This window comes from Cebus imitator, unplaced genomic scaffold, assembly GCF_001604975.1.
Source record: "Cebus imitator isolate Cc_AM_T3 unplaced genomic scaffold, Cebus_imitator-1.0 Scaffold10, whole genome shotgun sequence".
Lineage (NCBI taxonomy): Eukaryota > Metazoa > Chordata > Mammalia > Primates > Cebidae > Cebus > Cebus imitator.
The window spans coordinates 3411288-3436362 of NW_016107325.1; the positions used below are offsets into that span (position 1 = coordinate 3411288).

At 42.6% G+C, this 25075-nt stretch overlaps 1 protein-coding gene across 9 annotated transcripts in view; it reads left to right on the forward strand.

Annotated features, from left to right (window-relative positions):
- TANC1 (tetratricopeptide repeat, ankyrin repeat and coiled-coil containing 1) overlaps positions 1 to 25075 on the forward strand; it is a 262375-nt gene that overhangs the window by 123334 nt on the left and 113966 nt on the right. For all 9 annotated transcript variants that reach the window (XM_037745373.1, XM_017547471.2, XM_037745386.1 and 6 more), the window contains one exon: positions 2056 to 2253. In XM_037745373.1, the coding sequence (XP_037601301.1) occupies positions 2056 to 2253 (198 nt within the window). The remainder of the gene's footprint in view (positions 1 to 2055; positions 2254 to 25075) is intronic.

Genomic DNA, 25075 nt, shown 5'->3' on the forward strand with positions numbered 1-25075 from the left:
CAGCTGGGAAACCTCGTGACCTGGCTGAAAGCCTCGAGGTGGTTTCTCAAAGATTCCAGGCTCATGGACAGTGCTATAAGACCGGCCCCTGTGGTTCTGGGGACTGTTGGTAATGGTATCTTACAGTACTGGCTAGGGAAACAAGGTGGATGAAGCTTGTGAGGAGTGGGGAGCCCAGGCTGGGGGCCATTGCTATCCCCACAGGTTCTAGGAGGTGAAGGCCTCTAACTTCTGCCTGCTTCCCTCCCTTGAGGACAGAACTTTGCCTTGGGCATTTGCATGAATGTCCTTGTTTTTGTAATTCCAGTGAGAGTTTTTCATGTCTTTTTTCTTCAAATGCAGTCATTTGGGCAATTAGCAATAAATCTTTAGTTTCCCAAATTTATTAAAACCACCTCATGCATACCTAATCCAGGGAAGACTGAAATTATCTTCTTTGCTGATGCCACCATTGTGAGGCCTTTCTGTTCACTGCTCTGCTGTGAGTTGCCTTTAAAAGTAAGGCATGTGGACTGGGCATGGTGTCTCAAGTCTGTAATCCCAGGACTTTGGGATGGCGAGGTGGGCAGATCACAAGGTCAGGAGATAGAGGCCATCCTGGCTAACACGGTGAAACCCCATCTCTGCTAAAAATACAAAAAATTAGCAGGGCATAGTGGCACACGCCTGTAATCCCAGCTACTCGGGAGGCTAAGGCAGGAGAATGGCTTGAACTTGGGAGGTGGAGGTTGCCGTGAGCTGAGATAATGCCACTGCACTCTAGTCTGGCAACAGAGCAAGACTCTTTCTTAAAAAAAAAAAAAAATATGGAGAGGGTGACGCTACTTCCCTTGACTCCTAACACAAAAAAAACAAGCACACTGATAGCATTTGAAACTTGATGGTTTGGTTCGTATCCCTTTTGAGCCTTGTACACAAAAATCTGCAAAAATTTAGTTCCTGCCTAGCTAGACAACTTTCATTTTTCTTTTTAAAAAATCTAGTCCTTGATTGTGTGTGTGTGTGTTTGTGTCTGTGTGGGTTTTTTTTGTTTGTTTTTGGAGCCAGGAAGGCATGGCAAGGACCGGTCAGATAGCTTTTGTCACAAAGACTGATGTGCTTGTGGGAAAGTTTATGCATCTTCCAAATTCTGTCTGTGACTTAGAGTTTGAAGATGCTTTTTAAGAAGCAGGTAATGATTTACATTCTTTCCCTGCATATCCTCAGTTCCATCTTAGTACGCAGGGAAGGTGATTGGTGGGGAGAGGCAATAGGAGGAAATGTGGTTTGGTTTTTTTTTTGAGGGGAGAGACTAGTTCCAGCCGGGATACTCTTTCTTGTATACTTTCAACACTGTGATGATTACATCCTCTCTGCTTCTCGAGATTTTGCCTACCCTAAAATGTTTAATTTCATAATGGTAAGCTTGTTTGTCCCCAAGCTTGTTTAGGGGCCGAGTGTCAAGTGGAAGCTGCCTAATAAGTGAGCAGTGTTTCTAATCCAGTGACTGGTTTGGGGCTGGTTGAGTTTTAAGAGGGTGGCCCCATGTCATGGGGAGTGTTGAGTAGATGGGTTGAGAGAACTGAGGGATGGTGCTGGGGAGGAATGTGGATGTAGGTTAGACTCTCCCTTAGACTTTTTTTTTAGAGAGGGACAATGGAGGCCCAGGAGTTCTGGAAAGGTTGGCATCTGAATCTGTTTTACTGGTACCCGTGTAAGGCCAGGAAGCCCTGTCCTTTTCCTTTAGCGGAAATCAAAGCTGCTTGTGGATCGTTCATACTGGACGTTGATCTAATCACAGATCGGTGGCTTTCTGGATCCTTTGTTAGGGATTGAAATCAGATCAGTTAGGGTAGTACAGAAAGGCACGTGGAGTCAAGTTCACTGATGCCTGAGTTTTCCTTCACAGTGTAAAAAGTTTCAAGAATAATGGGGAAAAGTTATATTAAAAAAAAAATCAATATGCATATCTGATATATGAGAATGATATTCTAAGAATATAGTTTATAGGAATTACATTTGCATCAACTTGTAATGAATGGATTCTTTAACCTAAGTGTTTTCTCTCCACTCTAGGAGGTGACTTTGGTACCGAGACTTCTCCAGTCCTGCCCCTTGGCCACGGTGGTGACTCTCCTGTGAGCAGTCTTCCCGCAGCAGAGGACACCTATAGGGTGAGCCTGGCGAAAGGTGTCTCGATGTCTCTGCCTTCATCACCTTTGCTGCCTCGACAGTCTCACTTGGTGCAATCAAGAGCAAACAAAAAATCCCCAGGTAAACAGGCAACGAAGGAGCTGCCTTGGTTATATACGTAGTACATGTACTGAAAATAAGCAAAACTAGTGCCCGTGAGAAATCTTTTGAGAGAATGTTTTTTTCTTTTTCTTTGTTGCAATATCTTCTAGAAGAAAGAATTTTTTTTTTTTTTTAATATAAGGGAAAAATATGGTTTAATAGATTTGTCCTATTTGGACTGCCCAGGCTAGATTTTTACAAAGATTTAAGATCTTGTTATCAGTACTGATGTTTACCAGCAATTTTGTTGTTTTCTTGCTGATGAATTAAGGAGCACTATGCAGTCATGGCACCAAATAATGATGTTTCTTTTGGTCAGTGAAACTGCATGTGTGACGGTGGTCCCACGAGGTTAGACTTCCGTGTTTTTACTATACCCTTCCTGTGTTTAGATATGCAGATACTTGCCACTGTATTAATAGTTGCCTACAGCATTCAGTATAGTAACATGCTGTACAGGTTTGTAGCCTAGGAGCAATAGGCTATACCGTGTAGCCTAGGTGTGTAGTACGGTGTGCCACCTTGATTTGTGAAAGTACACTGGAGGATGTTCGCACAATGACAGAATCACCTAATGACACCTGTCTCAGAATATATCTCCATCATTAAGTGACACATGACTGTAATTCAAGCACACCAGACTGTGGTGTGTTTAAAGGTTATAGATTAAGCAAATGTCATCTGATAGTAGTCTGTTTATTACTACCCAGTATATACTGATGTATTTTATTTGATTACTTCATCTAGCATTTGAACAGCTATAAAGTTTGTTTGTGAAAACTCAGACTTGTAAAGTGGTACGGGAAAAGGACTTTGGATTATTCCTATACAGTATTTTGGCTTCCCTCTATCAACGTTTTACACTTAACATTACCCAAAAAAAACAAACAGAACTTTGAGAGGTTATGATTCGCATGTGAGGAAAGCCTTTCTAAAATGCTGATACCTTGAGCTTTAAAAGTTACTAGATTTTTTTTTTTTAAGGTTTGTGGAGTGTTTACAAAAGGCAGGATAATTTGGGGCCCAGTTGATCATATGACAGTGTAAGGATTCTTCTCAGTTACATGTAAACATATTCAGAATCTATCCAAAATGTGCCTGGGGCTGTGAAATTGGTATCTCTGATTTCCTGATAATAATTGTATTTCTTGAGATGACATATGCTGAATCATTGAGTAGACATTGAGGCTTATGTGCTGGTAAAATTAGGAGGGGATACCTAAAGGCTCTGAATGTTAGAAACAGTGCTATGAATTGGTGAGTGTCCAAAATCTTTTATTGTTGCAGAATTTTCTGGTTTTGGACAACATTGTTTACAATCCATTAATTAGCTGGAACTCAGGAACCTTTTTGGTATGAAGTAATTTCCTGTGCCAAGGAATTTGACCTGTTTATCAGTATTTGGGGAAATTCCTGGAATGTCCTTCCTTCCTTCTTTGCCCTCCCTCACTGCTGTATCTCTTTGTCACATTTCTTCTCTTCCTTCAAATCATATTTCCCACACTGCCTCATATTGGGTTATCTTGATTGGAATTACTTTTTCCGAAAAGTATGCACAGCATTTTACTTTTTCTTCATTAGCTATGTCATTTGCCCTTTTCCCCTGAATTAGTGTGTATAGTGACCAAAAAAACCCCAAAAAACACCAAAACTTTTGCTTGGCTACCTTTAAGTCATGCTTCTGAACTTTCTTCTGGGGGTGTGGGGTGTGTGTGTGTGTGCATGCGTGCGTGTGTGTGTATACACACGCACGCATGTGTGCACTTTTTTTTTTTTTTTTTTGAGACGGAGTTTCGCTCTTGTTACCCAGGCTGGAGTGCAATGGCGCGATCTCGGCTCACCGCAACCTCCGCCTCCTGGGTTCAGGCAATTCTCCTGCCTCAGCCTCCTATGTAGCTGGGATTACAGGCACGTGCCACCATGCCCAGCTAATTTTTTGTAGTTTTAGTAGAGACGGGGTTTCACCATGTTGACCAGGATGGTCTCGATCTCTTGACCTTGTGATCCACCCGCCTCGGCCTCCCAAAGTGCTGGGATTACAGGCTTGAGCCACCGCGCCCGGCTTGTGTGCACTTTTTTTAAGATCCAGGTTTAGCAAAGAAGCATGCTACTAAGTTTAGCGAGAATGCCTCCCCACCCCACCCAAATCTGATTAGATTCCTCATCCTCCACCATCTTCCAGGTGACATCTGGTCACCCTGACCTGTCTTTAGCAGGAATTGCCTTCCTACACCTGATGTTTGTGCTTTGTAATTTTTCATGCACCGATCCCCACCCTGTTCCTTGGCTATAAGTTCTACTTGCCCATGCTGTGTTTGGAGTTGAGTTCAATCCTTCCCCACCTAAAATACCACTGCAGTGGTCCCTATATGTGTTAAGATGGTCCTGAATAAAGCCTGCCCTACTGTACTTCAAAAAGTATCACTGAGTAGTTTTTTTCTTTTTAAAAACAGTATGTGCTTCCTCTGTCTGATGCTTGAGGACAAACAAGATGTCTTATACCTCATCCCTATAAAATAGATAATAGAGATAATTCAGAAACTATTAGTATTCTTAAGGGATCACTGTTGAAGGTGATGCCAAGTGCAGAGGTTTGACCTTTTGGACAATTCACCTACCTATAGTCTGTGCTACTACAAATGAATTAATGTTGCCTGGGCCTTAGGATGGGGGAACACCTGAGAGACTTCAGGGAAGACTGCATTTTAGATATAATTTTATTAACAAATTCAGTGTGTTAGTGGGACTCCAGGTAGGATTGAATGGCATGGCAAGCCTGGGGAGCGTGGTTACCCAGAGAGGTTTCATGGAGGTTATAGGCATGGGGCCAGAAGAATCTCTGGTGAGGCCTTGTCTTCTTATACGTGTGTGGACCACGTTCATTTTTTTTTCTTTTTTTAAGAAAATATCCGTCAGTTTTTCTCCACAGGAATGAAATTTATTTTTGCTAAATTCTTTGCAAGGCCTTAGAATAGAAGGAGGTTAGTAGTTCTGAAACTTAAAAGCTTTTATTGGATTTGGAGAACATGTTCTCTATATCAGATGTTTTTGGTCCAAATGGTAACTAAATAAACTAAGCAGATACATCTCTAATGGAGCAGTATTTGTTCACTGCCCAAATTTGTACAGCAAATTAGTGTCTCACAGTGGTAATTTGGCTTCATTATCTTGGTAATTTTAATTGGAAAAGTTTAGGGCTGAGATGCTGTTTAAAAATGGCAGTAACTGAATACATCAAATGATGAACAATAGTTTTTTCAGTGTCTAACATTTCTGCCTAAACCATATTGTTGGTAAAGTATCCAGGGCCCTAATGTTCTACCTGCCTGGTTTGAAAAAAAAAAAAAAAAAAAAAAAAAAAAAACCAACTTATGGTTATAAATGTGCACTGGATTTAAAAATACTCATCTATTTTAAAAGCTAGCACCATTGCTGCTAATGATACAGTAAATACAGTGTGTCTGCAGCACCCAGAGATACGGAGCCACTCGCCTCCTCATCCTTCTACCCCGGCCCCACGAGGGTCATGCTCCAGGATCCAGCCAGCATTCAGACACCTGCTCTGAAATTACTTCGATGACTTTTGTTCTGATTTGTAAACCACCCCCCTACCCCGCCCCGCCCCATTCCTCTCTTTTTAAGGTTAAAAAACAAACAAACAAACTTGTTTTACTTGTTTGGATAGAAACTCTTCACTAATTGATGCTAATCCAGAAACTGTCAGGGACTGGAACAATTATTCTTGCAAGGGTCAAATGTTACAAACTCCTATAAGAAGACACTCTGAACAACACAGCCTGTGTTAATAAAAATATATATGTTGGCTGGGCATGGTGGCTCATGCCTGTAATCCCATCACTTCGGGAGGCCAAGGCAGGCGGATCACCTGAGGTCAGGAGTTCGAGACCAGCCTGGCCAGCCAGACCAACATGGAGAAACCCCGTCTCTACTGAAAATACAAAATTAGCTCGGTGTGGTGGTGCATGCCTGCAATCCTAGCTACTCAGAAGGCTGAGGCAGGAGAATGGCTTGAACCCAGGAGGCGGAGGTTGAGGTGAGCCAAGATTGTGCCATTGCACTCTAGTCTGGGCAATAAGAGGGAAACTCCATCTCAATAATAATAATAATAATAATAAAATTTTTAAAAATATGTATGTTAAAACAGTTTATGATTACTTCCTGGATCTTGGGAATTGTGGGCCAAATGACCTTGCAAAAATGTGACCCTGCATGTTACATGATTGAGTTCGTTTCTTTACACTCATATTGAGGGTTGTTATTTTTATTTACTCTGCTGCCATCTTCCCCTATTTATTTATTTGGTTTCTTTTTCATTGCTAGAAAATTGTTTTTTGAGTATTGTTTCAAAACTTTCGTTTTTAATCATAAATGTATTTTCTGTTAATGAAAACAAGGACCAGCATCCATTAAAGTAGTTCTGTGGCAGTTGCAAGTCTTTTTGGATTAATAATTCATCAATATTTGTAATATGTGCTGCTGTTTTCCAGAGAAAAGCTCATTTCCTGTGATTTATTAGTAATATCATTAGATGCTTTACACAGTATCTGCATTTTTTTTCCCGGATCACTCTGGGCCCATTATCAGAGAATCTAAAGGTCGTGCGTGAATGAGAAGCAGCCCTTTGAAATGCACGATGGGGTAAGACAGCAGATGTGACAAGTGGGTGGTACTGCCCTACTCCTTGTGTGAGGACACTTCCGCTTCTGCTGCTTCCAGTTCCACTTCTGTCACACAGTGGCCAGAGCTGATGTAGCAGTTTTGAAAACTTCTCCACCTCTGTTTTTTAAAAGGAAAACTGCAAAACTGACAGGCTGTGTAGTAGAAGCCATATTGTCCCTTTGATACTTGGACCATGAGTTAATGTCTGTGAAGGCACTCCTTCCACTAACCTGCAAGTATTTCTTGTAGAAAAGTTGGAAATCTCATCATTGAGAAAGAACTACTGTTAACAGTTTTTTTCCTAATCTCTTGAAAAAAATCTGCTCCACCTAAACTTGAGATCACATTATGTAACTCTTATGTGCTGCCTTTTGTCACTTAAGTTTTTTTGTTTTGAGACAAGGTCTTCCTCTGTCACTTAGGCTGGAGTGCAGTGGTGCTATCAAGGCCCACTGCAGCCTCAACCTGGGCTCAAGTGATCCTCCCACCTCAGCCTTGAGTACCACAGGCATGTACCACCATGCCTAGCTAATTTTTTTTCCCTAGAGATGAGGTTTTTACCATGTTGCTTAGCCTGATCTTGAACTCCTGGCCTCAAGCCATCATCTTCCCACCTTGGCCTCCCAAAATGCTGGGATCATAGGTGTGAGCCACTGTACCCAGCTCTCATTTAATATTTTATCAAGAGCAATTTGCAGTTTACTTGAAGAGCTTGATATTTGTTGTCCATTGTTTCAATATCTTATAATTGATTTTAAACTAATTTCTGATTGTTGGATATTCTTACAAAAATTTTTTGGCATGTTACGATTTGTTTTCACTACTCCTGGTGTGAATGTTTTCAATTATGATTAAATACATATAACAAAATTGACCATCTTAACCATTTTTAAGTGTACAGTTCGGGGGTAGTTACACTAACATTGTTGTACAACCCGTCTTCAGAACTCTCAATAGGAATACTTCTGTCCAGCGATATTTACAAACAACTCTGACATCTCTTTGGGGTAGCAGGTTCCCAGCAGTGGAATTATTGAACTAAATGGCCTGCATTTATAAAGAATCCTGATACATAGTGCCCAGTTCTTTTCCAGAAAGGCTGTATTGATTTCATATTCCCCTCAGCATTCTTTGAGAGGCTGCTTTTTGAAGTTCATGTCTTCTGGGAACAGCTTAAATGGATGGTGCTTTGTATGGCCTAACTGTGGACTACTGAGAATTTTAAGAGGCTGGGAAAAGTGATTCTGTAGCTGCCTACTTTAGAACTTCCCTTCTGTCTGCACTTCTCAGACAATTTTCATTTTCTTTCTTTCCACGAGATTGTGTCAGGAATTATGACAGCTGACTCAGATCAAGTTCATGGTCAGAAAAACATTCAGCTGGCTTCCAGTTTCAGCCACCTGGTGAGGATCCTAGAGATCATGGAGGTTCACAGGCATATTCGAGTTGGAGAGGCCTCCAGATCACATCCTGTCCAGGCCTCTTTGCAGATGTGGAAGCAAAGATTCCTTGGTCATTAGGGAACTTACCCAAAATTCATGCAAGTTATTGGAAGAGCTTGATCCTCCACTCTCCCCAGTGTCTTCTCTTAACTCAGCAAGCCTTTGTTGTTCTGCCTGTACGTTGTTGGCATGTCAGCTGTAAATAATTTGAGTGTGTTCTGATTTCATAGACAGGGTGGGGGGCATGGGCTTCAAGTTGTGTGCACATGCCTCCATGAGGCTGCTGCCAGTAGGGTGGAGAATAACACAGGACATGCACAGTCCTGTTTCTCCTTGTAGAGCCAGCTGGTTCTCATCCTTGCTTCTACTGCTGAGTGGTTGGGACCACAGCTGACATCTAACCTTCAGCAAGGACAGTTCCTCCTGCTGGGGTGAATAGGAGAGCATTTTTTGTTTCCTCCTGGAGGCTTGTTACATGATGGCCACCTTATTGTGTGTCCAGCTATGAACGTGACACATGCATCTTCTGTTGTGCTTGAACATGTGTTCATACATAGAACCAGTGTGCATGCATTTGTTCTACTTTGAGTCCCTTTATTCCCCTGCCAGCGAGTCCTGGATACAATTTGGCTATCGTCTGGAGTTAGCCCAGGAATTTTAAAGGATACTGATGATGCCCAGCTCCTATCTTCAGAGACTCTGATTAAATGTGTATGAAGTATGTCTGGACATTGGGATTTTTAAAAAGGCCTCCTAGGTGATTCTAATATGTAACAAAGTTTGAGAATCACTGATAAAGTATATGTGATTATCTCATATAATTGCTTTTCTATGAGGGCAAATACATGTGTATTTATCTTTAAAATTTTGGAACTATTTGAGGAGAAAAATACATTATAGAGAAGTACAAAATAATGATACACTAAATATTGAGTCCCTCTGTACCCCCCAAAAGACAACCATTTTAATGGTCTCTCTTGCTTTGTTTCTGTAGTTTATAAACAATAGTAATGCATTTGTCCATTCCCCACCATTGAACAGGTAAGTAATTCCCCGTTTCTTACTAAAAATAACATTCTTGTATATTAAGATTTAAAGGCATCTCTGATATTTTTATCAGATAGATTATAAAAGTGAGATTACTGGGCCAAAGCTTGTTTAACATTGTGAATGAATTATTATATTCTTGCTGGTCATTGGTAACTTTTTCTTTTGGAAAATTTTTGTGACAGCTGTCCTGTAGTCTACTGGGGCAAATATGTGTTTCTTACTGATTTAGCACAGCTTGGTTGTTTGTTTTAAGGCCATCAGTCATGTATGTTACTTAAAAAACCTATTTCTAGTTCATCATTTTCCGTCTAATTAGGTTACAGTGTTTCTTGTCTCACAGAAGTTTTTCGTTTCCTGCAGTCAAATTTATATATTTTTCTATTGTGCTTTTCCATTGAATTTTTAAGTGCAGCTTTATTGAGATATAATTTACATACCACATAATTCACCCATTTAAAGTTTACAGTTCAATGTTCTTTTCATAGCATTTTCCCAGGATTGTGCTACCATTACCACAGTGTTAATTTTAGAACATTGTTATCTCCTCCTTAAAGAAACTAAAGCAAAACCCCATACCCATTAGTAGTCATTTCACATTCCTTCTTGCCCTTACTCTTCACACCCTATTTTTTAGCCCCTAGTAACCACTTTGTCTCTCTGGATTTGCTTATTCTGGGCATTCTATGAAAAATGGAATCATACTATGTGGTGTTTTGTGACTGGCTTCCTTTCTGGAGCATAATGTTGTCTAGGTTCATCCATGTTGTGGCATATATTGGTACTTCATTCACTAAAATATTATTTGGTAAGAAAACAGAATGAAGTACTGATACATGCCACTCATTTTGTTTATCCAGTCTTCCATCAATGGATATTTGGTTGTTTCCACATTGGCTATTTATTGTAAATAAATCTGCAATCAGCTTTTGTGTCTGCAGTTTTATATGGGCATATGTTTTTCCCTTGGCTATATACCTAGTAAAATTGCTGAATCATATGGTAGTTCCTTTTAACCTTTTAAGGCACTGCCAACTTATTTTTTAAGCGGCTGTACTATTTCATATTACTACCAGCTGAGTGTGAGGTTTCCAATTGCTTCATTTCCTTGCCAACACTTGTGATTGTCTTTGGTTACAGCCGTCCTAGAGCATGTGAACTGATACCTCTTTGTAGTTTTATTAAGTTGTGAAAATTGCTTATATTCTGGATACAAGTTTCTTATCAGATAAATGATTTACAAGTATTTTCTTCCATTCTGAGGATTGCCTTTTTTACTTTCTTGATTATATTGTTTCAAGCACAGGAGTCTTAAATTTTTATAAGGTTCAATTTATTTATTATTAGTCTCTGTCTTTTTGATGTCATGTCTTATTAACCATTGCATAATCTAGGGTCATAAAGATACACATCAATGTTTTCTCCTAATCGTTTTCTTACATTTAGGCCTGTGATCCATTTTGAGTTCATTTCTTGTGTGATGTGAAGTGGGGACCAACTTCATTCTCTCTCACGTGGATACCAGTTGTCCTAGCACCATTTACTGAAAAGACTTGTGTTTCCCCATTGAATTGTCTTCTCCCCACCAAATCATTGTTGTGCCTTCATCCAGCCCTGTTGTTCCTCTTCCCCTGTTGTTTGTCCTCTTTCCTATACCTAGGTCAGAACCTTCTCCTTCAGACTGGACCACAGGTATGGCTTGAGGCCAACTCCAGCCATTCTCTGTGTCTCTCCTTTTCTCTAGGTGAGAAGTAATATCCTTTTGCTCCAAGCACCTGTAGCACTCTGTCTTCTCTTCGCTCTGCGTAACCCTTTATTACACGTCTCTGCCTTGGCATTCTGTGACATTCTCTATAAGGACTGCTGTCTTGTGTTTGTTGGCATCTTGTTGTTCCCCTCGGGAGCCCTGAAAACAGGATCCAATCATACCTTCAGAATCCGATCACTTCTTTTATCCTGGTGATGTGGTATAGGTAAGTAACTGTTAAAATCAATAGGATTTTAGTATTCCATGCTCCTCAGCTCCATGTGATTGGTTGAAAATACTAATGGATGCATAGGCGATTTTAAATGTAACAGTCCTTTACATTTGTAAAGCTGGGAATATACCTTTCTCCATATCCAGAAAAAAGTGATGCTTTAGGGTCCAGCCTCCCTCTTAGGGCCCAGCCTCCCTCTTAGGGCTTTCCTGTCTTCAGGCACTGAGCAAAAGGGAGTATGTCTTCAACTGCGTTTGTCAGTAGCTGCTCAGCCTTGCTTTCCTCCACTGCTGTCTCTCTCCCATTTTCATGCCTTGGCATTTTTGCTGCCCATTTCCCGCCGCCTGCAGTTAATGATGACTGGAGGTTTTATTCAGTCACACTTTAGAGCAGTGTCAGCTGCACCCTGTGGTGGTGTCAGATGGTGGCTGGAACAAACCCAGTGCCATGCTCAGAAATGAATGTTTTCACCTCAAAGGAAATAGACGAGGGCAGGGGCTGTGGTGGTGGGGATCTTTTCCATCATTTCTGATTTACAGAGAAACACTGAAGTCGTAGGAGCCCATGTAGGCGATTGTATCTAGCGCTAATGAGCACTAGCGTAAAGCAGACATAAACAGGAAAGAAAACCTGATATTCCAGCTCAACTCCTCAGATTTGCTCTGACAGGACTGTGCATATGTCTGTGTCTATTGGCAGGGGTGGCTGGCTGCCTCCAGGCACAGGGGCAGCAGGGGTATGCTAAGCCTGGAGGTGGGAAACTAAGGTGAACACAGAATGGTGATTTCTAGAAGGGAGATCCCATTGGGAACCAGAGTGCCTTACAAAAGGGAAACGGTACCTTTGGGAATGTCTTCATTATCAGGGCCTGGAGCGCTGAAACCAGAAAGCCTTGCCTCAGTGGGGACCTATCGAGATAGCTGCTAAGTGTGCCATGCAAGGAGCCCCTTTTCTGGACAAGGGCTCTGAGAAGTGTAATTTAGGAAACAGCCTTTAAAGGATATGTGATTTTTCTTATTTCTTCCACCACCAACAAAGTCCTCTTTATTGGTCACAGGTCCTGAGTACAGCTAATGAGTCGACCTTTTAAAGAGGCTGGGAGAGTAAGTTCTCTACCCTAAATCAGGAACTGGTGAGACTCCAGTTCAGCTAACGAGATGTAACGGATCCTGACGGATGCAGGCTGCCTCCATCTGCCCCGGTCATGGGCAGGCTGGACAGAGCTGGGTTCACTTCCCAGCTTTGTCGGCTTGAGCAGGCTGTCGGTGTTTCTTCCTCTTAGACATGGGGTAATAGTGGCAAGCCTTTGTTGTTCTGCCTGTACATTCTGCCTAATGTCTTATAAGATGTTATGGATGGCATGTTTATGTCTCCCCAGAATTTGATGTTGAGACGCTAACCCCTAATTGGGATGCTGTGAAGAGATGGGGACTTTGGGAGGTGATAAAGTTTAGAAATCAGGAGGTGGAACCTCCATGATGGAATTAATGCTGTCCATGTAAGAAGAAGAAGAAGAAGATACTAAAGCTCTTTTTCTGTTAGCCATGTGAGGATACGGCAGTCCTTCCTTATCTGTGGTTTCAGTTACCTGCAGTCAACTGTGGTTCAAAAGTATTACATGGGAAATTCTTGAAATAGCTGAAAGGTTGTAAACTGCATGCCGTTCTGAGTAGTATGCTGAAATCCAGCTCCTTGCTGCAGCCCAGGACGGGAATCTTCCCTTTGCCCAATGTCGCTGTGCTGCACATGATACCTGCCTGCTAGTCACTTAGTAGCCCTCTTGGTTGTCAGGCTGACTGTCACGGTATCACGCTGCATGTGTTCAACTCAACCTTAGTTTACTTAATCACGGCCCCAACGCAAAAGAGTAGTGATGCTGGCAATTTGGACATGCCAAGGAGAAGCCGTAAAGTGCTTCCTTTAAGTGGGAAGGCAAAGTTCTTGACTTACTAAAGAAAAAACATCGTATGCTAAGGTTGCTAAGATCTACAGTAAGAATGAGTCTTCCATCCGTGAAATTATAATGAAGGAAAAATATTCATGGTAGTTTTGCTGTTGTACCTCAAACTGCAAAAGTTACCACTACTGTGTGTGATAAATGCTTAGTTAAGATGAAAAAGGCATTCAATTTATGGGTTGAAGACAACAGAAAAAGTGTTCTAGCTGATGGCAACATGTTGCCAAGAGAAAGCGTTGAGACTATGTAGAGACTTCTGCAAGAGAGATCCCCTGAAATGAGTGACACTAAGCCATTTAGTGCAAGAAGAGGATGTATGTATAGAAAAAACCATAGTGTGTATATAGGATTCAGTACTGTCCCGAGTTTCCACTGGAGGCCTTGGAATATATCCTCTGCAGATACGGAGGCACTGCTGTGCAGTGAGCAGGCACTGTCATCAGACACTGATACTGCTGATGCCTTGATCTGGGACTTCCCAGCCTCCAAACTGAGAAATAGTGTTGTTTAAGCTACTCAGTCTATGGTGTTTTTTTGTTTTGTTTTGTTTCTTTAAATTTTTTATAGAGATGGGGGTCTCACCATGTTGCCCAGGCTGGTCTTGAACTCCTGGGCTAAAGCAATCCTTCTGCCTTGGACTCCCAAAGTGCTGGTATTGCAGGTGTGTGAGCCATGGCACCCAGCCTTCTATGGTATTTTTAAAGTAGCAGCCTTATCCTTCACATAGGACAAGTGAAATTTAAACGAGATGTAGACTGTAAAGTCTAGGGTTGTCGGGGTTGCAATTTCCAAGTCACCATCTACTCTGGAGCCCACCTTCAGCTTCCCTCATCTGACTTGGTGGCCATGAATGGATTCCCATAGTATCTGTTCCCTTGATTCTTTATCCTCAGCTAAATGCCCTCCAGTGGGATTCCATCCTCAGGGCTGTGTTTTCTGGCAAGGATGTGTAGCCTTGACATGCAGCGCAGCCCTCCTGCGGGGCTTTGTTCCCTGGGAATAGGACATGAAAGCAGTGGGCTCCAATTTGAGCTCTGCTGCCAGCTCTTTGGGTTATTCATCCTCTCCTGGTTTGCACATGATTTGTGTGAAGTGATTAAAATGTTATGTACATAGAATTGCCCTGTACAGGAAGCCAGCTCTTAGAACTGGTGACATGAGTGTAAAGGTCTAAGAAAGCAATGGTTCTTGGCAGAAAAGAGAAATATAGGTAAAGCAAAAAGGCAGGATGCCTGGTGGTGCCCTGCTTGGGTAATTTGTGAAGCTGCCATATGCACACTATGGAAATGAGAGCCTGTGATTCATGAAGCTGATGGAGAGTATAAATGCTCCAAGGTGGTCCAGATTTGCCCTCCAAGCAATGAGAACAAAACTCTGGTGGAAGCTGAGCACATAACTACATACTGCTCAAAGCTGTGCAACACTGCAGAGTCACACAGGTGCTCCTTACACAGGTAAGTGATAAAGCCAGCACTTGAGACAGAAGCCTTTGTGTCAGGTTACCCTTGAACATCCCTCAAATGGCTTAAATGCCATCTGCAGACGTGCTGTCTCTCGAAGGCACTGCCATTATTCTTCTGCCATTTAAACAGATTGTTGATTATTTGGATGAGTACCTCATGAAGTAGATAGCTTGTACTCAGAACTACACTGTACCAGAAACATGTACCTGGTACACCAGGGGCACACAGGGCCAAGACTGGCTGAGGGACCAGCAGATGAGTCTGCACCACGGTTGGCTGTGCTGCCTCCTTGTTGTAGAGTACACATAATGGAATGCAAGTGAGGTCATTGTGCCCTGGTCACAACTGCACCGTAATGCTAGATGGAGGCGTCCTCTGAGAACACAGCGAGTATGACAGAGGCTTCTATCTTGGGCCGTTTGATGTTTGTTTGATGTTTCACAAGGATTTTGGATGTAACACTTGGATGTTGAAGGTCTTTGGTAATCACAGGAAAATGTATGCCCATTGTATGCATCATAGAGTCTAGTGTTAATATTTGATACAGAAATTATTGTATGTCTTGAAGTGAGTGAGGCATACAAACTAGAATCTCCTGTTGGCATCAATCACAAAGTGATTGTGGACTACAGCTCTTCAGTAAAAATTCAGTAGGGATTTTTTTTTGTCGAAAGTATTTTACTTTCATAAAATAATTTTTTTCAGTTACGTGGTTTCTATTAGATCAGATATGTGTACTCTGAGAGTTGAATGAATATGTATGCACTCATATATATACATTAAAATTTGAATGTAGGCATGCAAAATATTCTCAGAGTAAGTTTTTCCTTTTTTGTAGAGACAGAGTCTCACTGTGCTGCCCCGGCTGTAGTGCAGTGGCTCAATCTTGTCACAGCTCACTGCAACCTCCCGCTTCCAGGTTCAAGTGATTCTCCTGCTTCACATTCCCAAGTAGCTGGGACTATAGGCAAATGCCACCACATGTGACTAATTTTTGTATTTTTAGTAGAGACAGAGTTTTGCCTTGTTGGCCAGGCTGGTCTCAAACTCCTGACCTCAGGTGATCTGCATGCCTCAGCCTCCCAAAGTGCTGAGATTACAGGCATGAGCCACAGCACCCAGCCTTCCCCCCACCCTTTTTCTAAAGGACAGGTTCTTGATTTGTCGCTCTGGCTAGAGTGCCGTGGCATAATCACAGCTCACTGCAACCTTGAACTCCTGAGCTTAAGCAATCCTCCCACCTCGGTCTCCTGAGTAGCTAGGACTACAGGCACATGCCACCATGGCCAGGTAACTTTTTTTATCTTGCATTTTCATAGAGTTAGTGTTCTGCTGTGTTGCTAGGCTGTTCTCAAACTCCTAGCCTCAAGCTATCCCCCCTGCCTTGGCCTCCCAAAGGGCTAGGATTATAGGTGTGAGCCATCACACTCAGCCAGCATTTGTTTTTTTCAAAAGGTTATGAAGTTTAAGCAGATTTTTTTTTTCTTCTTAAACTGTGGCATTTTTATTTCTTAATTTTTTGAGATAGGGTCTTGCTCTGTCACCTAGGCTGGGGAATTTCAGCTCATTGCAACCTCCTCCTCCTGGGCTTAAGCTGTGCTTCCACCTCAGCCTCCCAAGTAGCTGGGACTACAGGCATGTGCCACCATACCTGGCTAATTTTTGTATTTTTTTTTTTTTTTTTTTTTTTTTTTTTTGTAGAGACAGGGTTTTTCCTGCTTCACCCTGTTGCCTTCAGCCATATTGTCCAGGCTGGTCATGAACTCCTGGACTTAAGCAATCTTCCCTCCTTGGCCTTGCCAAGGTACTGGGATTACAAGCCTGAGAAGTTTAAGCAGATCTTAGCTGCATTAGGTGAACTTGAACTTCTGTATACTGTCCCTTTTACTGCATCCTAAACAGAAAAATTCCACCCAGGGTATTGTATCATAGGAAGACAGACAGACCTGGGTTCAATCCTAAGTCCTTGTTCTTAGTAGCTCTCTTTCATTGAAAGAGTACTAGACTAATGTCGCTAATCACTAGTTTCCTTGTTGGGAAAGGAGAAGAATCTATCTACCATGTGGGTCTTTGAGAGGATTGGAAGGAATGTAAAGTGTCTGGCTCCTAGAATATGTTGGAAGAATATGCCCTTGCCATGTTCCATCAAACTGGTCCTGACATCTGACATTGAGGTAAATCTCCTCTTCTGCCTTTTTTTTTTTTTTTTTTTTTGAGACGGAATCTCACTCTTGTCTCACTCTTATCTCCCAGGCTGGAGTGCAGAGGCGTGATCTCGGCTTACTGCAACCTCTGCTGCCCAGGTTCAAGCCATTCTCCTGCCTCAACCTCCCGAGTAGCTGGGATTATAGGCACCTGCCACAGTGCCTAATTTTTGTATTTTTAGTAGAGACGGGGTTTCACCATCTTATTCAGGCTTCTGACCTCCTGATCCACCTGCCTCAGCCTCCCAAAGTGCTGGGATTACAGGCGTGAGTCACTGCGCCCCACCTCTTCTGCCTTATATTGTCCTCTTTCCTAGATCATCCTCTTTTGCCTTTAGTCTATTTTTCTGACCTGGAGAACAGAGATGGCACCACTACTTCAATGCAGGAACCTTTAACATCTAATTGCTTGCCAGACAAAGCAGTGCACCTGTAATCCCAACTACTGGGAAAACAGAGGCTGGAATATAACTTTAGCCAAGGAGTTTGTAATAATCCTGGGCAACATAGTGAGACCCCAGTCCCTTAAACATTTTTTGAACAAAAAATCTAATTGCTGACATTTGGACTTGGGTTAGCAAATATTGATGAAACTGTTCAAACCAAATTATTGACCATTGGGATCTGGGTTTTTGAATTGTGGGCATGGCTCTGTGGATGAGCTGATCCATCCACAGCTTCTGTGGGAAGGGTCTTGCCAGATACTTCATTGGTTTCATTTCCTTAAGTGTGTGTTGCTTCCAGCCAAATGCTTTATGCTTATTTATTCTTGGCCCTATTGTAGCTTTTATTAAAAGTGATAAAGATCAACCAGTGAGAGCACAAGGAATCAAGTTTTAGAGGAGTGGGAAAAACAGTTCACAAGACAACTAGCTGATACCAAAGATTTTGGGGAGTGAAGGTAGGGAACAAACCAAGCACCCAAGTGCCTTGGTAAGATTCTCAGGAAGAAATGGTATCAGTGGCCAAGTCAAGGTGCTACCCATTAAATAGCTTCTGAGGATGTACCGTTTACTTGGTTTTAGGTTTTACTGTACACTTAATTTTTTCTTACAGTTGGTGTTATTTTAACAGGCAAGCAGGTTCCATTAAGGTGGGGGCGGGGTAGGAGGGAAACATCTTACCTGTAACCTGAAGTCTTGACTTACACTGTTGCTAGTAGAGCTCCTTGTGACACATGGAAAGGAAAAGTTACATCTGTTGAGTTCAACATGTTTCCTCTGAAATGAGCAAGAAACGTAGACTGCTTAAGAGAATTACGTTTTTATTTGCATTTTGACACTCTTTTTTTTTTTTTATGGTTTACTTTTCCTGTTTCTTCCTATCAAGCTGGAAGTTATTAGTTTGTGTGCCCTTTGGGCTTTAAAATAAAGTTTCTTTTATTCTGTGATCATCCCAAGAGCTCTTACATCCCTAGTTCTCCTGGACTTGTTAGCCCTAGGTTGGTGAGAGACTGTTCCAGCATCCCCTTCTTCATAAGAGGACATTCTGTAAGGTGGATTTGGTGGTGATCTTTATTTTTCGAATGGCCTCAGAGGCACTCTTGGCGTTAGTAAATCTTTCACACAGTGATTTAATGAACTTTCATAAACATTTGTTTTATACCAGTTTATTGAGCACTAGCCGTGTGTTGGGATCTGGACTAGAGATGTGGTAGATATCCAGGTAAATAGATACTTGGCTCTAAGCTCTGGGGCCCTCCCAGTTTGGCAAGAGATGACAACAGTGAAGACATTGAGGTGTCTACAAAGTGTTGTGACCTCATGGAGAAGAGTGTGACTCTCCTTTCGGAAGCTGGTAAGAGGAGAGAGTGTGTGTGTGTGTGTGTGTGTGTGTGTGTGTGTGTGTGTGTGTGTGATATTGAGGAGCCAGGAAGGGCTTTATTTTATTCTTCTGGCAGTGATGTCTTTTGACCGTGTTAAGCAGAAGAAGGATGAAATAAATAGATGTATGGGTTCTAGCACAATAACTATTTCACATAGGCCTCCTTGGGGTTGAGACTGGTTGGAACTTTTGTAATGAGTCAAATGTAGTATAGTGGCTTAACTCTGCAGAGGCAGAGGACTGTGCAGTGAGGTGGAGGCTGATTTGAAAAAGTTTTAGGAAAAAGAATCTTTAGGTTGTGGTGTCCTGTCTGTACCTGAGAATTAGGGAAGGAAGAAAACTACAGAATGGCTTAAGGTGGGGCTTCCCAGGCCTTTTTATCTCGTGACACATACAGGAGATATTTGTACAGCAAATGGGATCAATGAGCTTCTCCTTGGGCACTGCCCCAGACTCTGCCCAACAGTCCGGAGAGCTGAGAGGATCCATATTCTGGCATACCCTTAACTCATTTTTTGCATGCCGTTGAGAAGCTTGCCGAGCTCCAGCTTGGTTTCTCAGATGGGTGAAGATTCAGAAAATTCTGTTGTGCCTCGTGGCTTTATGGTCTTACCCCCAATTTAATTTTCATAGTATTTCCAAGGTGGGCATTATTCCTGTGTTTTAGGTGAGGATTCTAAGGTTCTAAAAGTTGGAATATCAACCCCCTTGGTCCTGGGATTCCAAGTAATGCTGTTTCTGCCCTACCACAGGCGTAGGTGCTGGTGTAACTAACTACGGCGTGGAATAGTTTGACTTTTCCTGTGTTGAACTTTGGTTGCTCCTCGGAGCCATGTTTCTGAAGAGTACCAAGGAACTGAGTGCAGAGCCTGAGCTCAGGTTGCTGGCCTCGAGAGAAGAGAGGATTTCGAAACAAGGCATCTGAGACAGAAGCTGTGAATGTCAAGTATGATAAGGAATGAAAAGTACCTGTTAGCTTTTGGAAGTGTGGTCATTGATGATCTTTGAGCAGAGTTGGCAAACTTTTTCTGTCGAGGGCCAGAGAGTAAATATCTCAGGTTTTGAGGGCCACACAGTCCCTGTTATGACTCTGTAACTCTGCCATCATAGCACAGAGCAGCCTTAGACAACATATAAATAAATGAGTGGTCACGGCTGTGTTCCAGCGACATTTTATTTATGAAGACACTCAGTGGTCTGACTTGGTCCCTGGGCTGTAGTTGGCCAATAAGACTTTTGCCTCAGGAAAGGAAAGGCAGAATGGAAACATAGCATTTATTCAGAACCTGTGCTAGACACTGCGTGGACATTTTCAACCCTGCAGTGTAGGTACAAACCCCACTTGCAGTTTGTTGATGGAGAGCCCCAAGAGCTTAGATAATTTTCCTGAAGGTTAGATCACTCGCTGATAACTGGCTGGGATTTGAACTTCAGTCTGATTTGAAAGCCTGGGTCATTTTCACTTTACTTCATTGCCACCCGGAATAATAGCCTTAGATCAGATCACTCTTGAAAGGTGCAGATGACACAGAAGCCCTCAAACTCTGCCTTTCTCCAGTGTCCCTCTCATGACCTTCAGTGAAGCAGTGTTTGCTGCTTTACTCTCCTCTATGCTGAGGGTCAAAGGAATGTCAGGAACACAACCTAAATACAACATACAAGGTAAGGGGACTGTTCTGTATGTGACGAGACCTCTTAGTTACCATTAGAGCTGGGGCGAACTACTTTTTAATAAAATTTAAATTCAGGATGGCGTTAGATTTATGGAGAAGTTGCAAAGAATAATGCAGAGTTCCCATGCACTCCATACAAACTTTCCCGTTATTAACATAGGACATTAGTATGACACACTTGTCACAGTTAATGAACCAATATTGATACCTACTAAAGTGTATACTTTATTCCTTCTTTTTTTTAAGCTTGTACCCAGTGTCCTTTTTCTATTCCAGTATCCCAGAGGACACCACATTGCATTTAGTTGTCACGTCTCCTTAGACTCACCTTGGCTCTCGTGGTTGCTCAGACTCTCCTTGTTTTGATGACCTTGGCAGTTTTGGGGAGTACTGGGCTGCTGTTTTGCAGGCTGCCCCTCTACTGGAATTTTTCCCTGCTGGTGTTTCTCTCTACTGGTGTTTTTCTCATGATTAGATGGACGTTAACAGGTTTGGGGGCAGAAACCACAAAGGTCATGTGTCTTCTGCTCCCATCTTTCTATGTATACAGTAGCTACCTGGCTTATCACTGTGTTGACTTTGATCACCTGGCCAAGGTAGTGGGTACCAGGTTGCTCCAAGGAGAAGTTGTTTGTTTCCTTCCCTCCCCCTTCCATGAATGCGTTTGTGCACATGCATAGATGCTGTGTGTGGAGTGTGCTGTGCTCTCCAGAAGGCAGGAAGTCACTGTGTGCAGTCCACACTTAAGGAGTATGGTGTTGTGCGCCACCATCAGGAGAGTGGAGGATCTATGTAAATTGTTTGGAATTTTTCTGCATAGGAGATTTGTCTTGTTTCCCATTTATTTCTATCAGTATGGATTCCCCGGAAGATGAACTTCCAGTGTTGTATTTGGTGCGATTCAGGAGTATCCAAGCCTTTCTGCCCCACTTTGTTGCCTTGATACCTGAGGCTGAGATCAATCCTCTCAGGCACAGTCAGAATCTGTCCTAAGATGGGGGTGGGGAGTTGCTGTGCCTCTGTGGTTCACTTTCTTAATAGAGACTGTTAGCCATATGTGTATTACCTGAAACCTTAAGGAGAAAGCATTTCTGGCCGGCCGGGAAAGGACACAAGCAAATAAATATAGCCTTGATGGTGGAGAAACGTCTCTAGCCGGGCTGTGCATCTGAATCAGCATTGAAACAGCGCCACCTTGTGGTTGATACTGAAGGAACAGTGTGTTCTGGGAACAATTTCTGCTGGGATCTGTGATTCTTACCCTTGCCTGCATGCTATTCTAGTAGGTAAAGTACTTTAGAAAAGAGGAAATACTTTAAGCTCTTAAAAAATAAGCTACCTTCTAACTTTGCCTTTGTACATGACTGGGTACACAAACAGGAAACATTTTAAAGGAAAAAATCTCTGTAGTTATTTTGACATATTGGCTGTTACCATATATTGTAAGCCTTTTTGTCTCTGGTTGATCAAAATTGTTCAATAGCTGAAGTATAGAAGTAGAATAGGTTGGAACCCTAAATCTGTCATATTTTTCTTTGGTATAGGCAGATTTGGGAGCTGTTTTAATACTCATTCTTCTTTGTTCCCAAATGTTTTCAGCTGTTTTTTATACACATGCTAAGAGGTTTGCGCCTGTATGGAAAGTAGCCGGGGAGTACTGAGGTTCCCTGTAAGGTGTGGGAATGTGGAGTGGGTTGTAATTAACAGCTGTCTGCATCCTGGATTGTTTAACCCATTGTTTACATCCACTCTTCAGAACCAATGGAGGTGGGGAGTTGGGAAGATGACTTAACATGACCTGTGGTTGACCTGACTGTTAGCAGGTGCTAAGCTGGAGATCAGTTTCAGTTGGTTAAAAAAAAAAAAAAAGCAGCCACTCTGTTGTAATAAATCATTGTGTATTCAGGAATTCTCCTTTTAATGTAAAATCTTGATCAACGTTACAAAGTAAGGTAAGCACTAACTGTAGTGGCTTTAACCAATAAGAAAAATTGTACAAGAACCATGTTCTCTGTTGTATCCTGAATGCTGAACACTGATAAAGTTAGATAGGGCAGCTAAGAGGTCACAATGGCCTGGGTCACCACAGGGGACGGCAGTAGGTACTCTATGGGGTGAGCTGCGGATGTGACTCATCTGGCCCCTCTCAGTGATGTCACAGGTTACCTATGCAATCTGTGAGTGCAGTTTGTCCTTTTCGACTCTAACAGATAATGGCTGAGCCCCCAAATATGGCTTTGCTGCTGCGCTTGATGTTTGCAAGAGAGAAGAGGTGTTTCAGATAAGGGAAAGCACGTGCTTGCAAGTGTGAGCTCATCACCAGCAAGGTCAGAGGAGGACGATGGTGCCTCTGCTTGCAGGCCCAGCCTTCTTCCTGTCCTTGCTTTCAGTCTCAGGTGCAGCCTGTTGTGGGACTCTTGGGGGTTGTTAGAGGCCACTTGCGTGTGTTCTGACATGCCAGCCCTTCTAACCGTGTGAGATGGGATTGTGGGCTCCTCTTGAATTCAGAGATAGCGTCTCTATACAGATGCTAGAGACACCCAGGACTTGAGTCTGCTGGGGGATGCAGACAAGGACATGGGTGACAACAGTGTCTGTGCTGTGGGGAAAGGAGGACTGTGGTGGCACATGGAAGGTTCTAGAATTCAACAGAGGGTATCAGAAAGGAGGTGGCAAGCCTTACCAGCAGGGTGGGCCCTGGGGGATAGGGAGTTGACCGGGGTGGACTTGGACTTGAGGGAGTGTTTTTTTGGTTTTGTTTTGTTTTAAATTTTTTTGTTTTTTGAGAGAATCTTGAATTTCCATTGAGTATTCTGAAAGGGGGAGATTGACTTTACACAGAGGAGGGACCATTTTGAGCCTTTTGATGTTGAGAGAAGCATTTTATGTACAAATGATAGGAATTTTGCATTGCTGTTCAGTGCATCATGGTTAAAAATTTTAAATATGACTTCCCACAGGCCTTAAAATTCAATGTGTCAATCTTGTGTTTAAATTTTTAAAATTATGTTTAAAATGAATTTCACTTAAAGCTAAAAACTTTGTATTTCAGGATAGAGTATGGTGGCATGATGGATCATGGCTCACTGCAACCTCAACCTCCCAAGCTCAAGCTAGTCTCCCACCTCAGCCTCCTGAGTAGCTGGGACTACAGGCACACACCACAACACCTGGCTAATTCTTGTATTTTTTTGTAGAGACAGGGTTTCACCATGTTGACCAAGATGGTCTTGAACTCCTGAGCTCAAGTAATCCTCCTGCCTCGGCCTCCCAAAGTGCTGTATGAGCCTGTAATCTCAGTGGAGAGGCCCATCTGGATGAGCCCCTCATCTCAGGATCCTTAACTCAAGTCACATCTACACGGATCCTTTTTCCAAATGAAGTAGCAAAAACCATAGGTTCCACGGAGTCAGTCATGGGCATGTCTTTGGAAACATTATTAGTTTACCACACCTCCCTAACACAAGGTAACCTCATGGTCTAATAACATGTTTGCTGGAGTACTAGCTAGCATGTCCATACATCCTGCCAGAAGAAGGAAAGAGAAGAGCAAAACGGGGCTTCTCCCAGCCGGCTCATCTTCGTAAACCGGCTTCCTTAAAATCTCACCCAATGCTGGCTCACCTCTTATGGGCTTTGTGGACCCAGCTGCTAAGGAGGCTGGGAAGTGAAGTCATTTATGCACTTAATTGCAGTAGGGTGCTAAAACATTTTCTTTCTTTTGTTGTTTTTTGTTTTTTTGAGATGGATCCTAGCCCTTATCACCCCAGCTGGAGTGCAGTGGTGCAATCTTCGCTCACTACAACCTCTGCCTCCTGGGTTCAAGTGATTCTCCTTCCTCAGCCTCCTGAGTAGCTGGGATTACAGGTGCCTCCCACCATGCCTGACTAACTTTTGTATTTTTAGTGGAGATACATCAGAAAGAGTATCTGAAAGAAATTCTTCAGCCCCATCCTCACACCCACCTGCTCTGGCATGCATCCATGTACATCCACAGAAAGTGAATCCTCTACCTGTACTCACAGGCCAAGATCAGGGTGCAGTGATCAAGGGCAAGAACAGGGAAGAGAGATGCAGAACGCAAGCATCTCTGTAAATACCTCTAAGCATTATTGCTCTTAGTAGGATTTATGCGTTTAATCAGATTAGGTCCAAAGATTAGCTATGGATCGTAGTTACAACCTGACTAGGTTGCACTGAGACCATTAAAAGGGCCAGCTTGGGCAATGAGCTACCATTGGATACCTTGTAGGATGGCTAAAACTTAAAAACAAGCAAAATATAGTAAAAACTGCTGCTGAAGATGCCAAGCAACTGAAACTCTCATACTGTTGGTGGAACAGTATGAGATTTTCTGTGATGTAGGACACGAGGGCTTCCTGTGTAGGGTGAGGGGTGGAATGTGTATGTGCGTGCATCAGAGATTTGTTGGAAAAAGCTGGGATAGTCTTGACCTGGTCACTGTGGAGGGTAGAAAGAGAGGGTGCTAATGAGTGAGACATAGAACTGCTTTGCCTTTACCCTCTCCTGGC